General features: G+C 43.8%; 1 protein-coding gene across 1 annotated transcript; it reads left to right on the top strand.

The window, feature by feature from the left end:
* Positions 1-8,327: 8,327 nt before the first annotated feature.
* Positions 8,328-23,149, top strand: LOC121865823 (putative polypeptide N-acetylgalactosaminyltransferase 9; the record flags this gene model as incomplete). The annotated part of the gene is given in 3 exon segments (XM_042365379.1): positions 8,328-8,709; positions 21,602-22,232; positions 22,948-23,149. A coding segment is annotated over 1 exon segment (140 nt), but the record flags the coding sequence as incomplete, so codon positions are not given.
* Between the last annotated feature and the right edge of the window lie 903 nt (positions 23,150-24,052).

The raw sequence follows: 24,052 nt of genomic DNA on the forward strand, positions 1-24,052 counted from the left end.
GTAGTGTTTACGTGGTTAGTAGGTGGTGTTTATGTGGTTATAGGTAGTGCTTTACGTGGTTAGGTAAAAGCCATGTGGTTATAGTTAGTTACGTGGTTATAAGTAGTGTCACGTGGTTATAGGTTGTGCTTACGTGGTTATAGGTAGTGTTTTATGTGGTTATAGGTAGTGTTTACGTGGTTATAGGTAGTGTTTACGTGGTTATAGGTTGTGTTTTCGTGGTTATAGGTAGTGTTTACGTGGTTATAGGTTGTGTTTACGTGGTTATAGGTTGTGTTTACGTGGTTATAGGTTGTGTTTACGTGGTTATAGGTTGTGTTTACGTGGTTATAGGTTGTGTTTACGTGGTTATAGGTAGTGTTTACGTGGTTATAGGTTGTGTTTACGTGGTTATAGGTTGTGTTTACGTGGTTATAGGTTGTGTTTACGTGGTTATAGGTTGTGTTTACGTGGTTATAGGTTGTGTTTACGTGGTTATAGGTAGTGTTTACGTGGTTATAGGTTGTTTACATGGAAGGTACAGTGTATAATGTAGTGTAAGAGTCTTGTTTGTTTGTTTACGTCAGTCAATAGTTCCTCAGTCATTATTATTGTTTTATATAGTTTAAAATAATTAAGTTTATCGTATATTAAGTTCATTTTATCCGTTTATCCGTCCTTCCATCCGTTTATCCGTCCTTCCATCCGTTTATCCGTCCTTCCATCCGCTTATCCGTCCGTCCGTCCGTTCATCCGTCCGTCCGTCCGTCCAGACTCAAGGATTCGTGTATATTTCTAGGTACTACAAGTGACCGCTGCCCCTCGTGCCCTTGTGAAAGTTTTAACGCTCGTGACAGCGTACAGCGGATGAGGGTGCGCCAAGTCCGTACACTTGCATTGTTTTCCATCATAAATAAAATGCTTAATTAATGCCTTCCTAAAGTAACCATCAATATGGGACCAGGTTTGTTCCACTCTACGAATTTTTTGCGATTTTTCCACCAAGTTTGATGAAAACCGATTGTGCCGTTTCGGCTGCCCAGAACACACACACACGCCTAGTCCTATAGTATATTAGATAATTAATTAACCAGTTTGGGGAGCCAGCCTCATAGTGGTCGACTCAGGGTCACCTTTAATGACGTAATGCCACCGCTGGAACATTACAGGGATCGTCACACCTGTTTACACACACACACACACCTGTACTAACACACGCACAGGAGAGAGAGAGAGAGAGAGAGAGAGAGAGAGAGAGAGAGAGAGAGAGAGAGAGAGAGAGAGAGAGATACGAACCCCCCAGGAAGAAATATTGCATTAATTTTGGCCGAGCTGTGGCAGGAATAGGGGTGGTGGGGGTAAGGAAGAGGGGGGGGGGAGGGGGGTGAAGGAGAGAAAGAGCGAGAGAGAGAATGAGGAAGGGAGAAAGAGGATGAAGCAAGAAGATATGACGATCATGAAAATAACAACAATACTAACAATAACAGCAGCAATAACATCAATAACCACAACATCAATAACCACAACAATAACTTCCTAATACAGTTAAAGAAACAGACCTTCATCACCAGCCTCCATTAATATATAAAACAAATTTAACATCACAAAGTCAAATTAACCACAAAGTAACATTATCACTTTAACTCCTAATTAACTACGGAATTAACAGCCTATATATAACTTTTAGTCATATATAAACGAGAACTGAAAACCGGTGTTACATAGTCTTGCTTATGTGAGTCTGGTTAGGTTAGGTTAGGTTAGGTTAGGTTATGTTAGGTTAGGTTAGGTTAGGTTGTGTTAGGTTAGGTTAGGTTAGGTTAGGTTAGGTTAGGTTAGGTTATGTTAGGTTGAGATATATAATTTCCTATAATAGTGAGATTATTATTTTTATTGAAATTATTATCAAATTTTCTTGTCTATATATGATTTTTAATATAGATCTATAAGTCTGGATTAATTATATAGCTTGGGGGTTATATATTGAATCTATATTATATAAAAACACTAAAATAATTATATATTTCTGTTATATGATTTTAGTTGTGATATATAGAGGAATTAATTTATATATAGAGACGTTATATAGATACCGACAGACAAATAGAACAGGTGGAGGTATTTATATATTCCCCCACCCCCTAGTGGAGGTATAAAGAGGAGGTAATAAAATTAATCGCTTGGAATTAAGTATTAATGTCTCACGAGGCATAAATTCCCACCTGGCGTGATTGGTCGGTATTTTCCCGTGAGGTGTTTAGTGAGGGAGGGTGTTGTGTAGGTTAATGATTCAGTGAACACCTGAGGGGGGAGGCATTACTGTACCTTTTGTATTTTACACCTGAGTCTGTAGTTTGTTTAATTAGATTTTTTTATGTTTTTTATTTTATTTTTTAGTTAATGTTTGTGGATATGATTTAATTTCTTACTGTGTGTGTGTGTGTGTGTGTGTGTGTTGTGTGTGTGTGTGTGTGTGTGTGTGTATATTACACTGTTGCCTGTATTACCAGAGGCCGCCCTATTAATAACACGTGAGCCACACATCAAAGTTACTGAAAAAAATCAGATTGCAGAGTTGTAGCCAGAGCACTCCATGTAATTGACTTGTACTGGGAGGGTACTGGTGGAGGGAAGGGGAAGGTACTGGTGGAGGGAGGGGAAGGTACTGGTGGGAGGAGGGGAAGGTACTGGTGGAGGGAGGAAGGTACTGGTGGAGGAGGGGAGGTACTGGTACTGGGGAGGGAGGAAGGTGGAGGGGAAGGACTGGTGGGGTAGGTGGGGAGGGGAGGTAGGGGAGGGAGGGACTGGTGGAGGAGGGTACTGGTGGAGGGGAGGGGAAGGCTGGTGGAGGGAGGGAAGGTACTGGTGGAGGGAGGGGAAGGTACTGTGGAGGGGGAGGAGGTGTACTGGTGGAGGAGGGGAAGGGGTGGAGGGAGGGGGAAGGTGGAGGGAGGGGAGGGTACTGGTGGAGGGAGGGGAAGGTAGGAGGGAGGGGAGGTACTGGTGGAGGAGGGAGGGAAAGAAGAGGGGGAGTAGGGATGGAAGACCTCACCCCACCTCCTCAGGGGAAGGGGGATGTCGGGCCTTCTCACTTACCCTCCCTTACCCTAAAACCTTTCATTTCCTTCCTTCCCCCCCCTCATTAAAAACATGTTTCATTGTCTCATCCATCTCCCCCCTTTCCTCCCCTCTGGTCATTGTCCTCTACTTCATTGTCTGTTTTATGCCAATCAACACACACACACACACACACACACACACACACACACACACACACACACACACACACACACACACACACACTAAATCATTCATTCCTCCTGTAAAATAAACCCAAATAAACCGAAGAAAAAACAAAAATATAAACAATTTCTTCTCCCCCCCAAAAAAAAAATAAATAAAAAACTTAGTGGTTTAGGTTTATTTTCATCAAAAGTTTTACGTTTGTCTTGGCGATTAATTAACAATCTTGGGAGTGAAAAAGTTTGTGATGGGAATTAGATACGTGAAGTTACCTGCTGTTCCTGGAGGGGGGGGCGGGGGGTTGGAGGTAGAGGGGGGTAGAATGTATGGGTAGGGGTGGAAGGGGGATGAAGGAGGGCTTTGATTGGAGGAAAGGTGAGGTGGATAGGTGGAGGGGGAGGTGGATAGGTGGAGATGAAATTTATAACTTACATTTATTTTTTTGTAATTAATGTTTGTTTTTCTTTCAATTGTTTTGTTTTTGTAATTACGTCCGTCCGTCCGTCCGTCCGTCCGTCCGTCCGTCCGTCCGTCCGTCCAAGAGTTATTCACCCGATAACATAAACCAACACTAATTGACTTAAACCGAATTAAGTGTTTATGATAAGGGGTTTATGGGTCTTTATTATATTACTTGACTTGGTTATGGCCCTGGATTTTGTTATGGCCCCTTGATTTTGTTATGGCCCTTGGACTTATTATGGCCCTTTGACTTTATTATGGCCCTTGACTTGGTTATGGCCCCTGGACTTGGTTATGGCCCTTGGATTTTGTTATGGCCCTTGGACTTTATTATGGCCCTTTGGACTTTATTATGGCCACTTGGACTTCTGGTTATGGCCCTTGGATTTTGTTATGGCCCCTTGATTTTGTTATGGCCTCGGATTTTATTATGGCCCTTTGGACCTTTATTATGGCTCCCCTTGACGGGTTATGGCCCCTGACGGTTATTATGGCTCTCGATTTTGTTATGGCCCTTGGATTCTTTTATTATGGCCCTTTGGACTTTATTATGGCCCCTTGGACTTGGTTATGGCTCTCGGATTTAGTTAGGCCCCTTGGATTTTGTTACAGGCCTCTTGATTTTGTTATTATGGCCCCCTTGGACTTTATTATGGCCCCTTGACCGTTTGGTTATGGCCCTTGGACTTGCCAGGCCCCCTTGGATTTAGTTATGGCCCCTTGGATTTTGTTATGGCCCCTTGGATTTTGTTATGGCCCCTTGGATTTAGTTATGGCCCCTTGGACTTGGTTATGGCCCCTTGGACTTTATTATGGCGTGGGTAGGAACACCACCGACCTGCCATGAGTCTCACCTACAGTCCCCTTCGTTGATTATATAAGGGAGTATTTCTTTCATTTCTATCATATCACTGGGATAATTTCTTCATTCATTATATGTACCCCACTATTCAGGCATCTTTTTTTTTCTTTCTTTCCAGGTTAATTGGGTCATTAGTTTATGGCTAATTACCTTCAGGGACGTCATCACCTCTGCCAAGACAGGTGAGTAAATTGACTTGGATTAATTAAAATGCCATAGTTATTGATTATTTATGAGACAGAAATAGTGAAAAATTGTGAAAATTGGACAATGTGGTGCAAAATTGTGTAGTATTAATTGGGGTGTGTGTGTGAAATTGTGGAAGAATTGTGTAATGTTTTTTAAATTGGATCGTAATTGGTGTGAAATAATGCAGTTTAGTTCACAATGAAAGAAACAGTGTATGTGTGTGGATGATGTGGTAAGTGTGTGGATAAGATACAAAGTGTGGATATGATGCTAAGAGTGTGGATAAGATGCCTAAAGAGTGTGGATAACATACTAAGAGTGTGGATAAGATGCAAAGAGTGTGTGGATAAGCTGCTAATAAATATGTGGATAACCAAACACGATCCACATGTTAAACGCCACTTAACCACAACACCTAACCTAACCCCAAATAATTCTGTTTATTAATATTCACTCTACAAATTCTCGTTATGGTTAATGCCTTTCACCTCTAAATAGGGTTAAAAAAAATATCAATATCCCTTTTTGTTTAACCTTTATCTCTGGTGTTGTGACGGTGAGGATAGACATTTTTATTTATTTTTTTTTTTCGTGGGTGAAAATAACAGTTCACTTTCACTTTACTGTTTGTTTACGAGTGTCGGTGTTTTATGAATGGTGTACTGACGTCATCGATACGTCACTATAGGGGTGACGTATAGGTTTATTTTTATTTTATTTTAGTTCGTTTTTTTTTCATGTCAACTATATATAGGTTAGGTTAGGTTGTGGTGAAAGAAAGTAATTGGTAAAAAAAATACGATGGTTTATGAAAAGATGAATATATATATAAAGTTTGGACGTGTGTTTCATCTTTATTCGTAAATAAATTTGAGATATTATATCAGTGTGTTGATATGTTGGGTGAAAATGAAGTGTTTATATAATACCTGTGATGATTTTATGTTCGTTCACCTGTTCCGCCTCTCTCCAACCTTGAATTTTGTGTGTGTGTGTGTGTGTGCGTGCGTGTGTGTGCGTGCCTCTTTTTAATATGGCATCACACACTGATAACCACCGAGGAACAGCTGGGGGCGACAACAGGTGTTTGTCACAGGTGTGGAGGAGAGAGAGAGAGAGAGAGGATTAAATTACAAGTTCTAGGTGACTTCTCGGCAAATAGCTGTGTGGTGTTGTGGGTTAACTGCTCGGGAAAACCACACACTCTATAACCCCCCTGAAACACCCCCATAACCCCCACACTCTATACCTACACACCCCTAATACCTCTATACCCCCACACACTCTATACACCCACACACACCCATCCACCCTCCCCACCCCCCCCCACCCCCCACACCTGCATAGCCTACACCTGCAGCATCCATGAATACTGAAGAAACACTGCACCTGGCTACCTGGTCAACCTACTTCAACTTCAACCCTCCCTCCCTCACCCTCTCTCCCTCACCCTCCCCACCCCATCCTCCCTCACCCCCTCCTCCTCACCCTCCCCACCCCCTCCCTCCCTCACCTCCCTCACACCCCCTCCTCCTCACCCTCCTCCCTCACCCTCCCTCCTCACCCTCCTCCTCACCCTCCTCCTCACCCTCCCTCCTCCCCTCCTCCCTCACACCCTCCCTCCATCACCCTCCTCCCTCACCCCTCCTCCTCACCTCCCTCCTCCCTCACCCCCTCCTCCTCACCCTCCTCACCCTCCTCCTCACCCCTCCCTCCTCACCCTCCTCCTCACCCCCTCCTCCTCACTCCTCCTCACCCCTCCTCCTCACCCTCCTCCTCATCTCCTCCTCCTCACTTCTCACCCCTATACCCAGTGTTGATTATTCACAGTCAACTGTTGAATCCATTGAGATTATTTCAATTATTGTAACTGAATCGTTGATGTCTGGAGGTGGGGAGGGGAGGGAGGGAGGAGGGGAGGGGAGGAGGAGGGGAGGGAGGGAGGAGGAGGGAGGATTGGAGGGGAGGGAGGATTGGAGGGAGAGGGGAGGGATTGGAGGAGGGAGAGAGGGACGAGAAAAGAGAGGCGGAACCTTTTCAGATTACGTCACAACAGAACGACTCTCACAGTGATTGAGTGAGGAATTTTCTATTTTCCCACCTACCTCTGCCTGCCCACCCCCTGCCCGCCCACCCTGCCCCCCCTACCCCCCCAAAATACATAAAACACATCGAGGTTTTTTTTTTCCATAGTGAGAAATATAGAGATAAATTGAGGCTAAATTATTTCCAGGTTCAGTTTTAGATATTGTGTGGCCTTTTTTGTCGTAAACCTGAAATATGGATTTTTTTTTCTCGCTATTTTATTAACCTTCCCTTCTCTTCCTTCTCCCTCCTTCTCCCCTTTCCTTCTTCCATCCGCTCTTACCCTCCCCTACCCTTTTCCCCCTTCCTACCCTTTTCTACATTTTTATTTTAATTTCTGTCGGTTAATTATCTGTACTCGACTTAAATTATTGTCGTAAATGGGTTAAATAATAGTCGTCAGGGTTAAATCAAAGGGTTAAAGTGTTATAACATATTCGTCAAAGGGTTAAAGTTTTATAACATCGTCGTAAAAGGATTAAAGTTACTGCTCAGTTAAATCATATCGACTGTGAATAACATTGACACCTGCCCCCCCTTCGATAACCTCAAGGACAGGTGTGTTAATCAATAACAGGTGTGTGTAGGTCATTACAGGTGTGTTGCTCATTATAAGTGCGTGTATGAAAGGTGTGGGATGTGAGTTGGTTGTTGTTTTCTTCCCCAGGATGACTACAACACCCGTATGTTCATTGGTATTCATTATTCATGTTTATCATTGGGTAAGGTAGGGGAAAGGAGGGTGGAGAGTCCTATTCCCAGGATGAACAACGCCCATATGTTTACTTTTGGGCTTGGGGTTGTTATTCCCAGGGTGAACAACATCTAATTGTTTTTACGTATTTTAAAACGTTGAGAAGTTAGTATAAACATCAATAAATAAACAACATTCCAATAAATATATTACTTGACTTAAATAAACACTAGAAAGTTTATTATTATTATTATTATTATTATTATAAATTCATTAATGCCGTCTTATTTAAAGCCTTGAAATCACACGTGTTCCAACTCACCAAAACTCACCCCTTCACCATTAACCATACGCATAGATTTGCCTTCATTTAAATCTATAAATGACAAAGCGAATCTATTTAAAGCGACTCTGAGATAATTATTTCTGGATATTGTTTGAAGTAAAGTCTAATTTATCTATTTATTGTTCGGAAAATAAAGTGTTGGGATATTTACTAGAAGTCGGGGAAGACGAAGGCAGAGCCACACCCACGCTTCCTAACACTTGTTATCTCTAGTGACATCATAGCCAACCGGAAGTGGCATTACTGTCGCCATTGCCACTCTCCCAAACCCTCGATGATATTACTGGATTTTTTTTCCTTCCAACAGAGACTAACGGGACAAATAGGTTGCTGTTTATGACGTGAATACCGGAGTTAATATTTATATATGGTAATAGATAAGATAGTGGCGAGGTTATCTGTAGGAAGGCGTTACTTGTATTATCTTAGGCAGCGTTCACCAGTTTTGTTTGCTGGGTTCACTCATTCGGACACACATACACACACACCCACCTACCCACACACACACACACACACACATACATACATACATACACACACAAAATTACCGTAGTGTAGAGGCGGGCTGGGTGAGGGGGGCGAGTGAGGCGGGTGATTTTGACGACAAGTGTGGCAAGTGCACACTGTGACACACCTCCGCCACACTCCGCCACACTTACAGTTACTGGACTAGACAGTGCCGTCCGTCCGTGAGCTTCCTTATCTGCCTTGCCTGACAGCGGCGGCAGCAACGGCAGTGCCTCGTTTACCACAGCTCGCTACCACGCCGTCCTCACCACCAGTGTGCCAGCGCCGGGGTGCCAGTGCCAACCACTCAGTGTTTACTCCGTCAGGTGTTGTAGTGAACACGTGAGGACCTGTTGTTGTTGTTGATGATGTTGTTGTAAATCAGCTGCCGCCTTGCTTACTGCTTAAGAATCTCTCTCAGGTAAACCTCCTCTTGTTTGTGGGTGTATACCTGTGTAGTGAGACGGGTACACCTGGTGACGTGGGGTGTAGGGTTAGGACGGGGTATATCTGTGTACAGGTGTGTGTAGTGGGGATGGTTGTGTTGGTGTACTGAAGTTATTGGAGTGTTGTACATTGAGCGCTGTGAGTGAAGATCAGTTTGGTGACCCTGTGTGTGTGTTTGTGTGTGTGTGTGTGCAACAATAATAATAATAATAAACGGTTTATTAATAGAGTTGCAGCCAGTGGCAGAAAATATACAGACTTACATTTGATTTAGACATAATGATATAATATGCATTGAATACATTTACTGGGCTGTACAGTACATAAATCTGGAGTTGTTTATTATTTTAACAATAGATGGGATGGTGCTGTTCTTATATCTATCAGTGCGGGCTCTTATGGGCTGAATTTTGTTGTCGTGGCGGACTGCGCGAGGTGGGTAGGGCTGCAGGTGGCAGGAGGTGGCGATGACGAGGGTGGTGCAGTAGTCCACTGCCAAACCTTGCTATTGCTTGGTGGTGGAGGTCACTGAGGGATGGCATTTCCAGGGTGGAGAGAGCGTTGATGTAGCTGAAGTATTCTGCGCCGAGCATGATTCTTCAGGCCCTTTTCTGTACCTTCTCTAGCTGACGTTGTTGGGTGGAGTTGAGAGAAGACGACCAGGCTGGTGACGCATACGTTAGTTTGGGGAGAATAAAAGCGTTGTAGATGGTCCTCAGCTCTGGCGTGGGTGTCCCAAGTGACCTAAGTCTTCGTAGCATTTAGAGACGGTACGAGGCTGCCTTGACTGTGTTATTTACATGGGCCTTCCAGTCAAGTTTGCTGCCTATAGTTACACCCAGGAGTTTGGCAGACTGCACCAGCAGGAGAGGATGGGCACCCACTGTGACTGCTGGAGCTTGCACTGGAGTGGTGGCGGTATTGATGTGCATGACTACGGTTTTGGTGTGGTTGATAGTGACCTTGTTCTCCGTAGTCCATGCCTGTAGCCTGTCCAGGGTGCCTTGTAGCGATGAGTAGTCTGGTGCGGTGTTGTCCTCTGAAACCCCCACAGAGCAGTCATCCACGTACTTCCACCTGTGAGGAGTGTCGTGTGTGTGTGTGTCGTGAAGTACAAGAACAGTTAATAATTAACACAAGTATACATTAATGTACCTGAAGAGAAACACACCTGGTGACTTTTTTCTGGGGTGTAGCGTGGTAGGCGGGGCAGGGGCGGGGCGGGGCGGGGCGGGGAGGGGTGGGGTGTACCTGCAGCAAATATCGTCACCGTGCCACGTGTACTGAGAGTTATAGATACGAGCAGCTCGACCACTCACCCGGCAGCTCCTCAGACACAGGTGTATTGTATCATTAACCAACTCACCTGTGTAGAGCCAACCTGATAGCCGTGTGTGTGTGTGTGTACGTAGGCCAACGGATGTCCTGCATAAAGCTTTCATTAAATCCTTTATTTTATCTTTCGCCTCAGGTAATGGGACACGTGGGACACAGGTAATGGGACACGTGAAACACAGGTAATGGGACACGTGGAACACAGGTAATGGGACACGTGGAACACAGGTAATGGGACACGTGAAACACAGGTAATGGGACACAGGTAATAAGACACGTGAAACACAGGTAATGGGACACGTGAAACACAGGTAATGGGACACGTGGAACACAGGTAATGGGACACGTGGAACACAGGTAATGGGATGGATTAACACACACAACTCAGTGCTCTATTTTTGTGTACAACTTCCTGATAACTTTATAACTTAGACTCTATGTCCCCCTGTGTAATATAGAGCTCCATCTGAATAACATTAGGTGTACTAGAGCAAGAGGGGGGGGGGAGATGGAGGCTATTTAGTGGCTCTGTAACATGGTATTTCAGAGCTCTGTAACCTCACATGTCATCTTGATATGCCTAGTGTTTGTCCAGTTGTTTCATGGGGTTAAGTTAGGTGAGGGTTAGTTAAAGTGTCATTAGTTTAGGTTAAGTTGAATTTTGGTTAATTTACGTTTGGAAGATTAGGTTAGGTTAGCTTAGAGTGGGTCAGGTTAAGGTTATGTTAAAAAATGGGTCAAATTTGGCTAGGTTTGGTTAAGTTTGGTCAAGTTTGGTTAAATTAGGTCAGAGTGTAATTATTTTAGGTCAAATTCGGTTAAATTAGCCAAATTCAGTTAAGTAAGGTCAAGGTTTGGTTAAGTTAGGTCAAGTCTGGTTATGTGAGGTCAAGTTTAGTTAGGTTAGGTTACGGTAGTTATTACCTGACATGCTAATCACTCTGACGAGACCCGAAGCCGAGTCTGACCATTGATTGGCTGCAGTGAGGTGTGTGGAGGGAGGGCAGGTAGAGGTTGTGGGGAGGTTGTGGTGGGAAGGCAGGTTGGTGGGGAGGGAGAGATTGTGGGGAGGTTGTGTGGGAGGTGCAGAGAGATGTGGTGGGGGGAGGGTTGTGTTGTGGGGAGGACAGGTAGAGATTGTGGGGAGGTTGTGGTGGGGAGGACAGGTGAGATTGTGGGGAGGTTGTGGTGGGGACAGGTAGGGGTGTGGGGAGGTTATGGTGGGGAGGACAGGTAGAGATTGTGGGGGAGGTAAAGGGTTAGTAGGGTGGTTAGGGGTAGTGAGGAGGTTGTAGTGGGGAGACAAGGTATGGATTGTGGGGAGGTTATGGATTGTTGGAGGGGGGGAGGTACACTGACAAGAGTTAAAGAGGGAGGAAGGGGAGTAGGAGGGAAGGGAAGAGAAGATAAGAGGTAGGGAAGCGTTTATCACCCCCCTCCTCTTCTTCCCTCCCCCTCCCCTCTTCTCCCCTCCCCTCCCCCTTCCCCCTCCCCTTCCCCCTCCCTTCCCCTCCCCTTCCCCTCCCTATCGTTATCAGTACCTCAGTCAACACATTTGGCCACGTTCACAAAGCCTGAGGTAACGTAAACAAGCTTATCTATTATCTGATTGGTTGGAATATACTGACCTACTAGGTGATTGGTTAATTGGTATCCTTATAACCTTCCTATTGGTTGAAATATATGCTCCTAGTATGTGATTGGTTGATTGGTATCCTTATAAGCTTCCTATTGATTGAAATATATGCTCCGAGTATGTGATTGGTTGACTGATATCCTCTTAGACTTCTTTCTTGTTGGAATATACATAACTCCCTTGTGATTGGTTGCTCGATATCTTCACTACCATCTGATTGGTTATATAATATTGCCACTTCCATCTAATTGGTTAGATAATACCCCTACTGTCATCTAATTGGTTGAAACAGTGAGACGCTACATTACTCTTTTCTCATTGGTCGGATAAAACTCCTTCTACCATCTAATTGGTTACAATATCCCCGGTGCCATCTAATTGGCTGAACAATACGTAACTCCGATCTCATTTGTCGAACATTTCCACTGCCTTCTAATTGGTTTGGGAATATATCCACTCTCACCTGATTGGTTACAAGACCAAACTGGATTATACCGTTCCGTCCGTCCATACGTCCGTCCGTCTGTCCGTCTGTCCGTCTTGTTACGTGAATTACGTCAGAAATCTACCACTTGTTAGGTTAGGTTAGGTTAGTTCAAGTTAAGTTAGGTGACGTTAGAGGAAGCTGTGGGTGTGGTCATAGGTGTGGTTTGGGATGTGGGTGTAAGAACCTAAGTATGTTGGTGTGGTCACATATGTGGATTTGGATCCAGTAAGCTGAATGTACAGTATATGGTGACAGGTGTGGATGTGTTTTCAGGTGTGTGTGGTGAAACTGTGGGATAGGTGTGTGAGTACAGGTGTAGGTGAGGAAAGTGTGTACAGGTGTGTGTTTGTTTGTTTGTTTGTTTACTGCACTGAATACACTCGTTATGGTATGATTCAGTGGATTGGTTTGTGTATCTTGTTGTTGTTGTTGTTCTTGTTCTTGTTCTTCTTCTTGTTCTTCTTCTTGTTCTTCTTCTTGCTCTTCTTGTTCTTCTTGTTCTTCTTCTTCTTCTTCTTCTTCTTCTTCTTCATGCTCATGTTCTTCTTGTTCCTGTTGTTGTTGTTGTTGTTGTTGTTCTTGTTCTTCTTCTTCTTGAATTGAATTTGAATTGAAACAGTTTATTTACCCCTAAATCACAGATACAGAGTGGATAATAATAACAATATTAACATAGCTGAGACAGTTGAGAACCTGAGCTCTCGTTGAGGCACCTGATATATACTATACATTTATTTCGTTTTCTCTCATATTTTCTTCTCGTTTTTCTATCCGTCTCTCTCTTTCCTTCCTCACTCCCTCCCTCCCTCACCCCCTTATCCCCCCTTCCTCCCTTCCTCCCTCCCTCACCCCCTCTCTCCACCCCTCCCTTACCCCCCCCTCCTACCTACCTTCCTCCCTTCATTATTCCTCAGGCATATATCAGGTAATTCTCTTTGACCTCCACTTACATCGTTACCTCTACCTCTTAATTACCTCACGTCTGATAACCTTAGTTTAATATGCAAATGTCGTACTGCTCGTCAGGTGATGGCCAGACCCAATCAAGACCTGTGCTTGTGTTTTGGGTCGACTTTGATGCTGAACTAAAAGGAAGGGAAGGTTTCTAATTGTTTTTTTTTTTTATTATTTACGTTTTCTATAGATCGATTAGTAAGAGAAGGTTTTTGTGGGTTTTTTAATTTTTTATTGGTTTTTTTCGTCGTTATATGTAAATTAGTGAAGGGAAGGTTTCTAATCTTCAATGCACCTATTTTATGATATAGACATTAGTGGGTGAGGTTTCTAAAGTTATCTTCGTTGTGTGGTTTCTAATTTTTGGTTATATAGGAGAAAGGGAAGAAGAAGGGGAGAAGAGGGAGTAGGAGGAGGAAGAAAAGAGGGATGGGAGGAGAAGGAGGTGGGGAAAGAGAAGAAGAGGGAGGGCGAGGAGGAGGAGAAGAGCGTAGGGGGACCAGGAGAAGCAGAGGGTGAGGGGGAGGACATACACACATACATAAACGTACATAAAAACGCACACAGTGTTCGTTCAGAAATCATCTTACACTTACAGTCACGAGATAACTAGTGCACATGAGACTCCCCATCCAGCTGTAGTTGCCAGATACGACAACCACAGTACTACCTCAATGTACGACCCATATGATACGACTCACACGATACGAACCTCATTGTACGACCCAAACGATACGACTACAAAATTAGAAAAAAAAATTAAGATAAAAAATTTCTAAAACTACAAAAAAATCACAAAAAAATACAAAAATCTCTAAAACTACAAAAAAAATCATAAAAACTAAAAACAAATTCTAAAAACTACCAAAAAACTCTTAAAAACTAAAAAAAATCCTAAAACTCGTTTGATAGACTCGTTTGGAGAGCTGAGGTGGTGAGGGCTGTTTCGTGGGGGCTGTAATTGTGGTGGTGAGGGCTGTTTCGTGGGGGCTGTAATTGTGGTGGTGAGGGCTGTTTCGTGGGGGGCTGTAATTGTGGTGGTGAGGGCTGTTCGTGGGGGGCTGTAAGTGAGGCTGTTTCGTGGGGGCGAGGGCTGTTTCGTGCAGAGTAATTGCGTGCGACTCTTATGAATTCTGAATCCAGTTTTCTGTGGCGTTAACGAAGGGGATATAGAGTGTGTGTGTGGGGAAGTGGTTAGATGGTGGGGTGGGGTCAGGGTGGTGTGGGGAGGTAGGGTGGGGGGTGTTGTTGGGTGTGTGTGTGTGTGGGGGGGTAGGGGAGGTGGGTTCTTAAGTGTGTATGTGTGGGGTTGTGGTGGTGGGGGGAAGGGGTTGTTGTGTTATATAGGACAGCTGTACGTGGATGGGGTCAGTGTAGCTGGAGAGAGACAGTGGTGATCAGAGGGAGATGAGAGGGCCAGTGAGTGCCTCTTGGTTAGGTTAGGTTTAGTGAGTGCCTCTTGGTTAGGTTAGGTTTAGTGAGTGCCTCTTGGTTAGGTTAGGTTTAGTGAGTGCCTCTTCATACTAGGGAAAGAATGTCATGCTGAGGGGAAAAATTTGATACTAGGGAAAAAAATATTAAACTAGGGAAAATTATCACGCTGATGAACAATAATAGACTAGGGAAGAATATTAAGCTAGGGAAAAATGCTAGGGAAATTATATTACATAATGATTAAGCTCTGAAATTTCTGATGGCGAACCAAACTGGTTTAATCAACATTACTCCGGGATTTTATTTTCGTTGTACATCCACGAGGAATATCCCTGTTTTCTGGGGAATACTGAGTGGGATGGGGAAGAGGGATAAATGTTGGAGGCTGGAGTCTCGTATTGGGGAGGTGGGTCGTGTTGGGAGGTTGGGTCTTGCTGGGGAAGTTGGGTCGTGGGGAGGTTGGGTCGTGCTGGGGAGGTTAGGTCGTACTGGGGAAAGGTTAGGTCTCTTGCTGGGGAAGTTGGGTCGTGCTAGAGTTGGGCCGTGTTTGAGGAGATGGGTGTGAGAGGAGGTTGGGTCTTGTGGGGGAGGCTGGGTCGTGTTGGGGAGTTGGACCGTGCTGCTGGGGAGGCTGAGCCGGCCTGGGGCTGGTAGAGGAGAATACGTATGGTGGGATGTTTGTGGGCAGCAGGAGATAGCATTTCAACACTGCTCTCTCTCTCTCTCTCTCTCTCTCTCTCTCTCTCTCTCTCTCTTGCTAGTCCTTCCCTCTCTTTGATTCCTCCTGCTAACCCCAATTCCCTCCTCTTCCTGACCCTCCTTCCCCTCATTCCCTACCAGCCTGTCCCCTACCCCCTTATCCATCCAACCCCCTCCCCCCAGGTTCCCCTAAGCGTGGCCAGATCTAATTTAAAACATAAGAAGATTCTCCCCACCCCCTCCCCCACCCCGAGACATGGGGAGGGGTGACTTATGTACTCTGGAGAATAATACTACTCAAGTTTCCTCTGATTAGACTCTGAGGGTGATAGTACTCTGTCTTGATGATTGATGTACTTAAATGTACTCGGATGTACTCTTTAGAGGTGAGGAGCACAGTCTAATGGTCTATAATGTACTCAAGGCAAGGGGGGGGGGTTGTGAGGCCTCATTGTGTACTTAGATGTACTCAATCAGTCAGTCAGTCTTGGCTAAATGGTACACAGTCAGGGGTGACAGGTTCGACCAGTCAGCCACCCAATCAGTCAACAAATCAGTCAGTCAGTCAGTTTTTTTCCCTTGTCTTGCCCAGGTGGTACACAGTCAGGACAGGCACGTTCAAGACCCACCAATTAGCAATGCTTCCTTAATGAGGTTGTTAGGAGGCCACACATTCTTCCGTGTCCTCTCTCTCTCTCTCTCTCTCTCTCTCTCTCTCTCTCTCTCTCTCTCTCTCTCTCTCTCTCTCTCTCTCTCTCTCTCTCTCTCTGTGTTTTGCCGTGTGGTGTATATGTTGTGTTTTCATTTGTTTTGTTTAGGTGTTGTGTTTTAAATGTGTTTGTGTGGTGTTTGGGCTTTTTGTATGTGTGTTTTTTTTTACATTTATTAACGTGTTTTAAATTCTTTGTCTGTGTGTGTGTGTGTGTGTGTGTGTGTGTGTGTGTGTGTGTCTGTGTTTCCAAGTCGTAATTTCCCCTTAATATTATTGGCCAGCTGTGTGTGACGTAAACAGGAAAACGATATTTTAATTGGGCCAGCTCTCAGTTAACCCAGGAATCTTGCCGACTTAAATAAAAAATAACTGGAGTCTTTAGTCTTTATCTACGAGTCCACTTATTTTATTGTAATTTACGATACATTCTGTGATTTAATTTACGGTTTAGTTCACGGGTTTGAAAATGGCGCTGGGAGTTATGGCCTTGGCCCGTCTGCCCTTCCCGTGACCTGAGAGAACTTTATGGGGATTATATATGAACTTAGTAAGGACTTACCCCAGTAGCTCATACGGGATTGGTAATAGGCATGATCCGATTATATGAACCAGGGGATGGACCTATTATATGTACTAGGAGAGACTGAAGCCAGCACCGTTCGTAAACTTTGAATCCGACTTGATCCGACTGCAGGCGAACGCACACATGTGGACTTAAGTTCAGCAACTGTGTTTGAATAGACTTTTTGATTGAAAAATTATCTGTAAAAGTTATTTATATCTCAAGCAAGCACGTTGACCTCCCTGGCACTTGGTGCGTTTGTTTGCCGAGTTAAGTCAGCAGTGTTGAGAAATAAATGTTATTCTCATTTTCTTATCTTAAATATCTCTCTCTTCGTGTTTTTCTTTTTTTCAGTTTTCTTTAGCATTTTACCAGTTTATTAGCCATTAGGGCAGTTGGTTTGTTCTTTGTAACTTTGTTATGAATTTAATTGTCAATTCTTAGTATAGGAGGAAACGACGTTGGGAAACTGTGTTATTTTGTTGCGACACATTATATAACACCATACTCGCGTCCGTCCAGGGCCTGCAGGACTCGAACCTAGGATATAGTGGAGAGAGATACACTCGTTGCCACTTTCTTCTTTCTTTATTTATTGCACGTGGTGTTATAAGTGTGTGTGTGTGTGTGTGTGTGTGTGTGTGTGTGTGTGTGTGTGTGTGTGTGTGTGTGTGTGTGTGTGTGTGTGTGTGTGTGTGTGTGTGTGTGTGTGTGTGTGTGTGTGTGTGTGTGTGTGCTCTACCCCCATACCGACTCCCCACAGCACCATCCCTTCCCTCCCCCACCCCCTCCAGCGTTGAGTTACGCAATTAGCTGCAAATAACATCCTGGCGTCGGTAGTTGCCAGCCTGGGAGTGCCTCACACACGCACACACATGTATCCAAAATTCTGAATCGTGTTTGGTGATGTGAGAATATATCTAACTGGCTCACGTAACCTACAGCAAGATACAGGAATAACTCAGAAAATCGTAGGTTAAATAATTCTCGTAAGTGGTGATGTAGGAACGTATATATTCACCTAACCTAACCCTACGACTCATAACTGTATTCTCAAAATATCGGCGTTAATTTGTATTCAATTTAACTATATGTAAAAGGAACGCCATCTAAGTTAAGGTAGAGACTCGCTGCAATTTCGATGTCATTTTGCAATCTGTTCGTTAAGTAGGTCAATCACGTGCTCAAATTACCAGTCAGGAAGAAGTTCAGTCAATAGGAAACCTTGTGACTGTATCATTGGTGCCGTGGCTGTTGTAAATATATATCCCCTGCCGTTGATAATCTTACCATGGCAACGTAATGTTAGGTAAGAATATTAAGTGAAAATATTTATATACAATTACCGATAAAGAGATTAAGAATGATGTTTGTATTTTGTTGTTTTGATGTTTTATAAATAGCCAAGCCACCCCCTCCACCCCCTCCCCCCCCCTCCCTTGATTGCTATGTTATTTGTTATGTGGATTCGTTTGTTTACGGGTTCGCTCGAGTGTTTACTGAACGTCGTACCTGAGCGGAGAGTTAACGTTCCTAAGAGGCTCTGTCGTACACCCCTCACCTCATTTCTCTTTCAATTTTATTTTTAATTCTGTCATTTATTCCCTTTATGTTATCATTTCTTTATTCTCGTTTTCTCTTTCATGCTTTCACTGACTTTCCTCTTCTCCTTTCCAGTGCTTTTTACCTCCTCTCCTCTCCCATTTTCTTTATTATACTGTTTTATCATCACCATTACATCTTCCCTTCTTTTGTATTGTTTTTAATCTTTCCTACTTGACTACTCACCCTTTCCCTTGTCTTCCTTACCTTCTCTCTTCTCTTCCCTCTCTTTCTTTCTCCTTCTCCACTCAACCTCCTCTCCTCCACCCCCCCAACCATTTCTCCTCTCCTCCTCTCCCTTTTCCCTCTTCTCCCCATCCTCTCCTCCTCTCCCTTTTCCCTCTTCTCCCCATGCCACCCCCTCCTCTTCTTCCCATTCCTTCCCCTTCCCAAATCCTCTCATCCCCCCTTCTTTTCTCCCTCTCTTCCCTCCTCTTCTTCCCACATCTCCCCCTCTCAAAATACTCTTCTCCCTCTTCCCCCTCCTCCCTCTTCCCTCTTCCTCGTCTCCCCTCCTAAATGTTATTCCCTAGGGGGGAGGAGGAAGGGGAAGGGAGGGGAGGAAAGAGAGGAAAGGCTACCATGGAAATCACACATTTGGGTTGGCTATACGGTGTTGATAACTGTGTTGCTTTATCGTCAGTTCATCCTGTTCATGTGAGGGTGAGGGGAAGTGATGGGGGGAAGGTGAAGTGATGTGGTGAGGGGGATGATGGGAGAGGGGAAGTGATGTGGTGAGGGGGGTGGTGGAGGATAGTGAAGGGCTCGCTCTCTCTCTCTCTCTCTCTCTCTCTCTCTCTCTCTCTCTCTCTCTCTCAAAAAAGAACAGTTTCACGGACTTACGTGTAACAAGATCCATATGATAAACTTTTGGGCCAAGTTACGTCAAAATTACCCAACTATTGCCATGGTAATGCTTGGCTCAGTGTGTAAAGAAAACGGTGACGTGAGACAGTTTCCAGCGATGACTATTACTATTTCTACTACCGATACAGTACACAAACATTAATTTACAGCAAACAGCATCATTAATTACATTAATTACATATCAATACTAAATAAATGCTATTCATATTTACTTATTTATTTATAATTTTAATTGACTTATAGATACATTAACGTTAATTAATTCCTCTTAGTAATTAACTCAGGAAATAATCTTAATTCCCTTAAATTCTGAAATATAAAATAAACAAAATCTTATCTATTTAATTTCTATGAAAGATAAAAATTCATGAAAATTCCAATATCATTTATTCTCGTAAAATACACACGAGTGAATTTAAATTCCCCTGTGTGTGTGTGTGTGTGTAATAATAATAATAATAATTAACGGTTTATTGAAAAAGTTCTGCAGCTCGAAGGCTGAAAATATACATTGGGCATAAATGACTTATTACATACATTGGTGGTTTAACAAAAGCCTTCATTAGAGAAAGGTAAAGGAACATACAGTGAACATACAGATTAATGTAGGTGTTGAACAGCAAAAACGTAGTGTAGTAACTCCCTCCCAGATGGTGTTAGGAGGGACCTCACGTGGTGTAGTAATTCCCTCACAGATGGTGTTATGAGGGGCCTCACGTGGTGTAGTAATTCCCTCACAGATGGTGTTATGAGGGGCCTCACGTGGTGTAGTAATTCCCTCACAGATGGTGTTATGAGGGGCCTCACGTGGTGTAGTAATTCCCTCACAGATGGTGTTATGAGGGGCCTCACGTGGTGTAGTAACTCCTTCACATATGGTGTTATGAGGGGCCTCACGTGGTGTAGTAATTCCCTCACAGATGGTGTTATATGAGTGAGGTGTGGTTCCAGGCCTTCCTATCGTAGACGGATTAACACATCGCTGGTAGTTGGGCCGTTATCACTGGGTACCTGGGACCTCACTGTGTGAAAGGTCAACTTGGGTACCACTGTTACTGTTGAGTTGTTCTCACTGACTTAAGCACTGTTCACCACTGTTCACCTCTGTTTAATACTGGTTCCATTTCTTTCCTAAATGAAATAGTAACTTCTGGCGTGAACTTGTTGATATTCCGGTGGGGAGGAGGGTTCAGGGGAGGGAGTTGGTATGGGCCAACATAACAGTTGACCTGGCTGCTCCGAGAGGAGCGCCAGGTACGTCTTGACCCTTCGGTGGTCAAGGATGTAGTGTGTGTGTGTGTGTGTGTGTGTGTGTGTAATAATAATATGTAATAATTAACGGTTTATTGAAAAACTTGTGGCCAGAAGGCTGAAAATATACAGTTACATATTTGGGGAATGGGTTGCAATTACAAATAATATACAGTGACATAATGACTACAAATAAGACATATAAGTAACTTAGATGGGGATCAGCTCAAACTACAGTTCATTTCAACATAGTGACAGCAAGGAGCAGTGTTTACTGGGGTGAATACACTGATTTATTACATGTTATTGATAATTTTACAATGGTTGGGACTGGGCTGTTCTTATAGCGATCAGTTCGTGCACGTATGGGCTGGATGCGGTTGTGGTGTGTGTGTGTGTGTGTGTGTGTGTGTGTGTGTGTGTGTGTGTGTGTGTGTGTGTGTGTGTGTGTGTGTTTTTACTGTATTGGTTTTGTTTGTTTTGTGTATATGTGTGTGTTTCTGTGTCGTGTGTGTATGCATAAATGTTTGCGTGTGTATGTATGTATATTGTATTGGTAATGGTAGTAGTAGTTTCAGTAGTATAGGTAGAATTAGTAATAGCAACAGTAGCAATAGTAGAAATAAATAATAGTAGTTAGTAGTCGTAGTAGTAGTATAGGTAGAATTAGTAGAAATAATAATAGTAGTAGTAGTAGTCGTTATCGTTATAGTCGTAGTAGTAGTAGTAGTCGTTATAGTCGTAGTAGTAGTAGTTAGTAGTAGTAGTCGTTATAGTAGTAGTAGTAGTAGTAGAATGAACAGCACAAACAGATGTAGAATATAGAGTGTCAAAAGTATTTAACTAGTTATCAAAGGGTTAATTAATGAGGCACATGATGACCTGTCGTATGACCCTGTTACCTGCTGGGTGTACCTGTACCTGTTACCTGGTGGAAATATACTGTACCCCGGCTTGTGATTTTAACATATAATAATAATAATAATAATAATAATAATAATAATAATAATAATAATAATAATAATAAATGCTGTTATCTAGTAGAAATATCTGTACTTGTACCTATGCTTCTTCCTCAAAATCTACCTCTACCTTTACTGTTATATCTGAAACGATGCCTCAATCAGACTCAACGAACAAAACATCTATTCTCTTATCTGTTATCAGCCGATGTGGTGATAAGTTATCTTACGTGTCTCTCTCCCTCGACCGTGCAAAGATAACATGTGATTTTGTTTCCTTCCACAGGAGTCGAGGATGGTACGGTGACAAGACCTGGGTGTTAAGACTCTTCCTTACCGTGGAGGGGCTTACCGGCTTGAAAATCATTACGACACGCCCAGGGGGGAAGATAGTCGTCCAGGGGGATAGATAGTCGTCCAGGGGGAAAGATAGTCGTCCAGGGGGATAGATAGTCGTCCAGGGGGAAAAGATAAATCCTGAAATATTATTTTTAGTAAATATAGGAAAGAAAAAGTCCGCACCTCACCCATTAAGATGGTGTTCCTAAAGACGATGTTGATGAGGCGCCGCGGAGTTATCCTGAAGCTGGTAGTGACGCTCCCTGCCCTCTGGTTACTCATCAGTCTCGTCACCCTCTCGGAGAAGACAGACAAGAATGACGGCATGGATCTCCCTCCTGCCGTCAGAATCCAAAGACAACCAACAACAACAACAACAACAACAGCAACAACAACAACAGCAGCAGCAGCAGCAGCAGCAGCAGCAACAGTTTCAGGACGCGAGGGATAATAAAATCCTGAAGGTGGATAGCCTGAAGGACCTGGAGGATCGTCTTGACAGGCCCCAGCCGCCTCCACCCGTCAAAGTTCACAAACCTGAAGTTAAACTCACCAGCAAGACACAGGAGCCGCATGAGGTGAGTCCACAGGTGTAACAGACTCTCCTTCCTCATTAGTAAGGTAGCTCAGGTGTGCTATTTGAGGATCACCTGATGATTAGCTCCCCCAGCTTATTACACCGTAGAAATAATGATCATAACGCTATACCTGGTGAGGGGTCAGGGTAGGTTAGGTCAGGTTAGGTTAAGTTAGGTTAGATTATCACTAGAATGGTTAGGTTAGGTTAACACTAGAACATTTAATCTTAAAGTGAAATAAAATGAAGGGCCTAATCTTCAGGTGAACTATATTTAATTCTAGGAGGTCTCAGAACACCTGCTGAGATACGAAACTACTGAAGGTTAATGAATCCTGAGAAGGTGTCCCAGGAGTTAAGGGGAGTAGCCGGTCTTAGAAACTCGCTGATTGGTTAAGAGGATGAGTCACAAGTTCATTGATTGGTTAAGGGGACGAGTCACAAGTTCATTGATTGGTTAAGGGGTCGAGGCACAAGTTCATTGATTAGTTAGATTACATGTGATAGATATTATTATTGTCTCTCTCTCTCTCTCTCTCTCTCTCTCTCTCTCTCTCTCCTCTCTCTCTCTCTCTCTCTCTCTCTCTCATTTTACACCGCCTCTCTCTCTCCCTCACTCCCCCACCCCCCCCTTCCCTCACTAAACATTCCCTCTCATACTCCCTTTTCCCCCTCCCTCTCTCCCACAACTCAATCTCTCCCTCACTCTCCTGCAGATACACGCAGAACAGGGCGTCCTCCTCCCTCCCCAGGAACCCAATGGCCCTGGGGAGATGGAATGCCGGTGGCACTACCCAAAGACCTTGACCCTGAGGTGAAGAAGAAGGTGGATGAAGGCTGGAAGAACAACGCTTTCAACCAGTACGTCTCTGATATGATCTCCGTGCATAGAACCTTACCGGACCCGCGCGACGAATGGTGAGTTTACCTGTGTTTTGTTTACCTGGAGTGTAATTAAGGGGTTAAGTAGAGGGGTACCTTTAGTTACTTTGAGTTTACCTGAGTTTACCTGTGTTTTGTTTACCTGGAGTGTAATTAAGGGGTTAAGTAGGAGGGTACCTTTAGTTTACTTTGATTTTACCTGAGTTTACCTGGCGTTAATTATATATAGTTTACTTGAGTTTAATTAAGGGGTTAACTGGAGGCTACCTAACTTTACCTGGAGTTTACCTGGAGTTTCACGTGGAAGCTAGATTGAGTTCAATTGGAGTACTGGTTGATACTCTTGTCTACTAGTTTACATTGGTCTCTCTCTCTCTCTCTCTCTCTCTCTCTCTCTCTCTCTCTCTCTCTCTTTTCCCAGACTAAGGGGAAGTTTATCAGGCAGTAAGACATGTCCAGGGAGCTGGGGAGTTTGACGTAATGGTGGGGAAGAGCTCTGACTACCTCCCCAGCATACTAAGTGATGTGTGCGTGTGTGTGTGTGTGTGTGTGTGTGTGTGTGTGTGTGTGTGTGTGTGTGTGTGTGTGTGTGTGTGTTGGTTGGTTAATCCTCCCTGCTTCGGCTTCCCTCTTTCTCCCTCCCTCCCCCCTCCTCACCTCTCCCTCACCCCCCCCTCCCTCAGTAAATCTCACCTCAGTTAGTTAAGAACACGAACTTCACTCGGCGTAAATTACAATCTGTTTGTTTGTTTGTTTACCTGACTTTTTGTTTTGTTTTCTTTCGTGTGTCAATAAACAGCTGAAGTGAGGCTCAGCTAAATAGAGTAATGGTTAGTGTGTGTGTGTTTGGCGGTGTTTGTCTGTTTTGTCTGTCTAGTTTATGGGTGTGTGTTTGGCGGTGTTTGTCTGTCTGTCTGTCTAGTTTATGGGTGTGTGTTT

This window comes from Homarus americanus, unplaced genomic scaffold (genome assembly GCF_018991925.1).
Source record: "Homarus americanus isolate GMGI-L3 unplaced genomic scaffold, GMGI_Hamer_2.0 scaffold12715, whole genome shotgun sequence".
Classification (NCBI taxonomy): Eukaryota; Metazoa; Arthropoda; class Malacostraca; order Decapoda; family Nephropidae; genus Homarus; species Homarus americanus.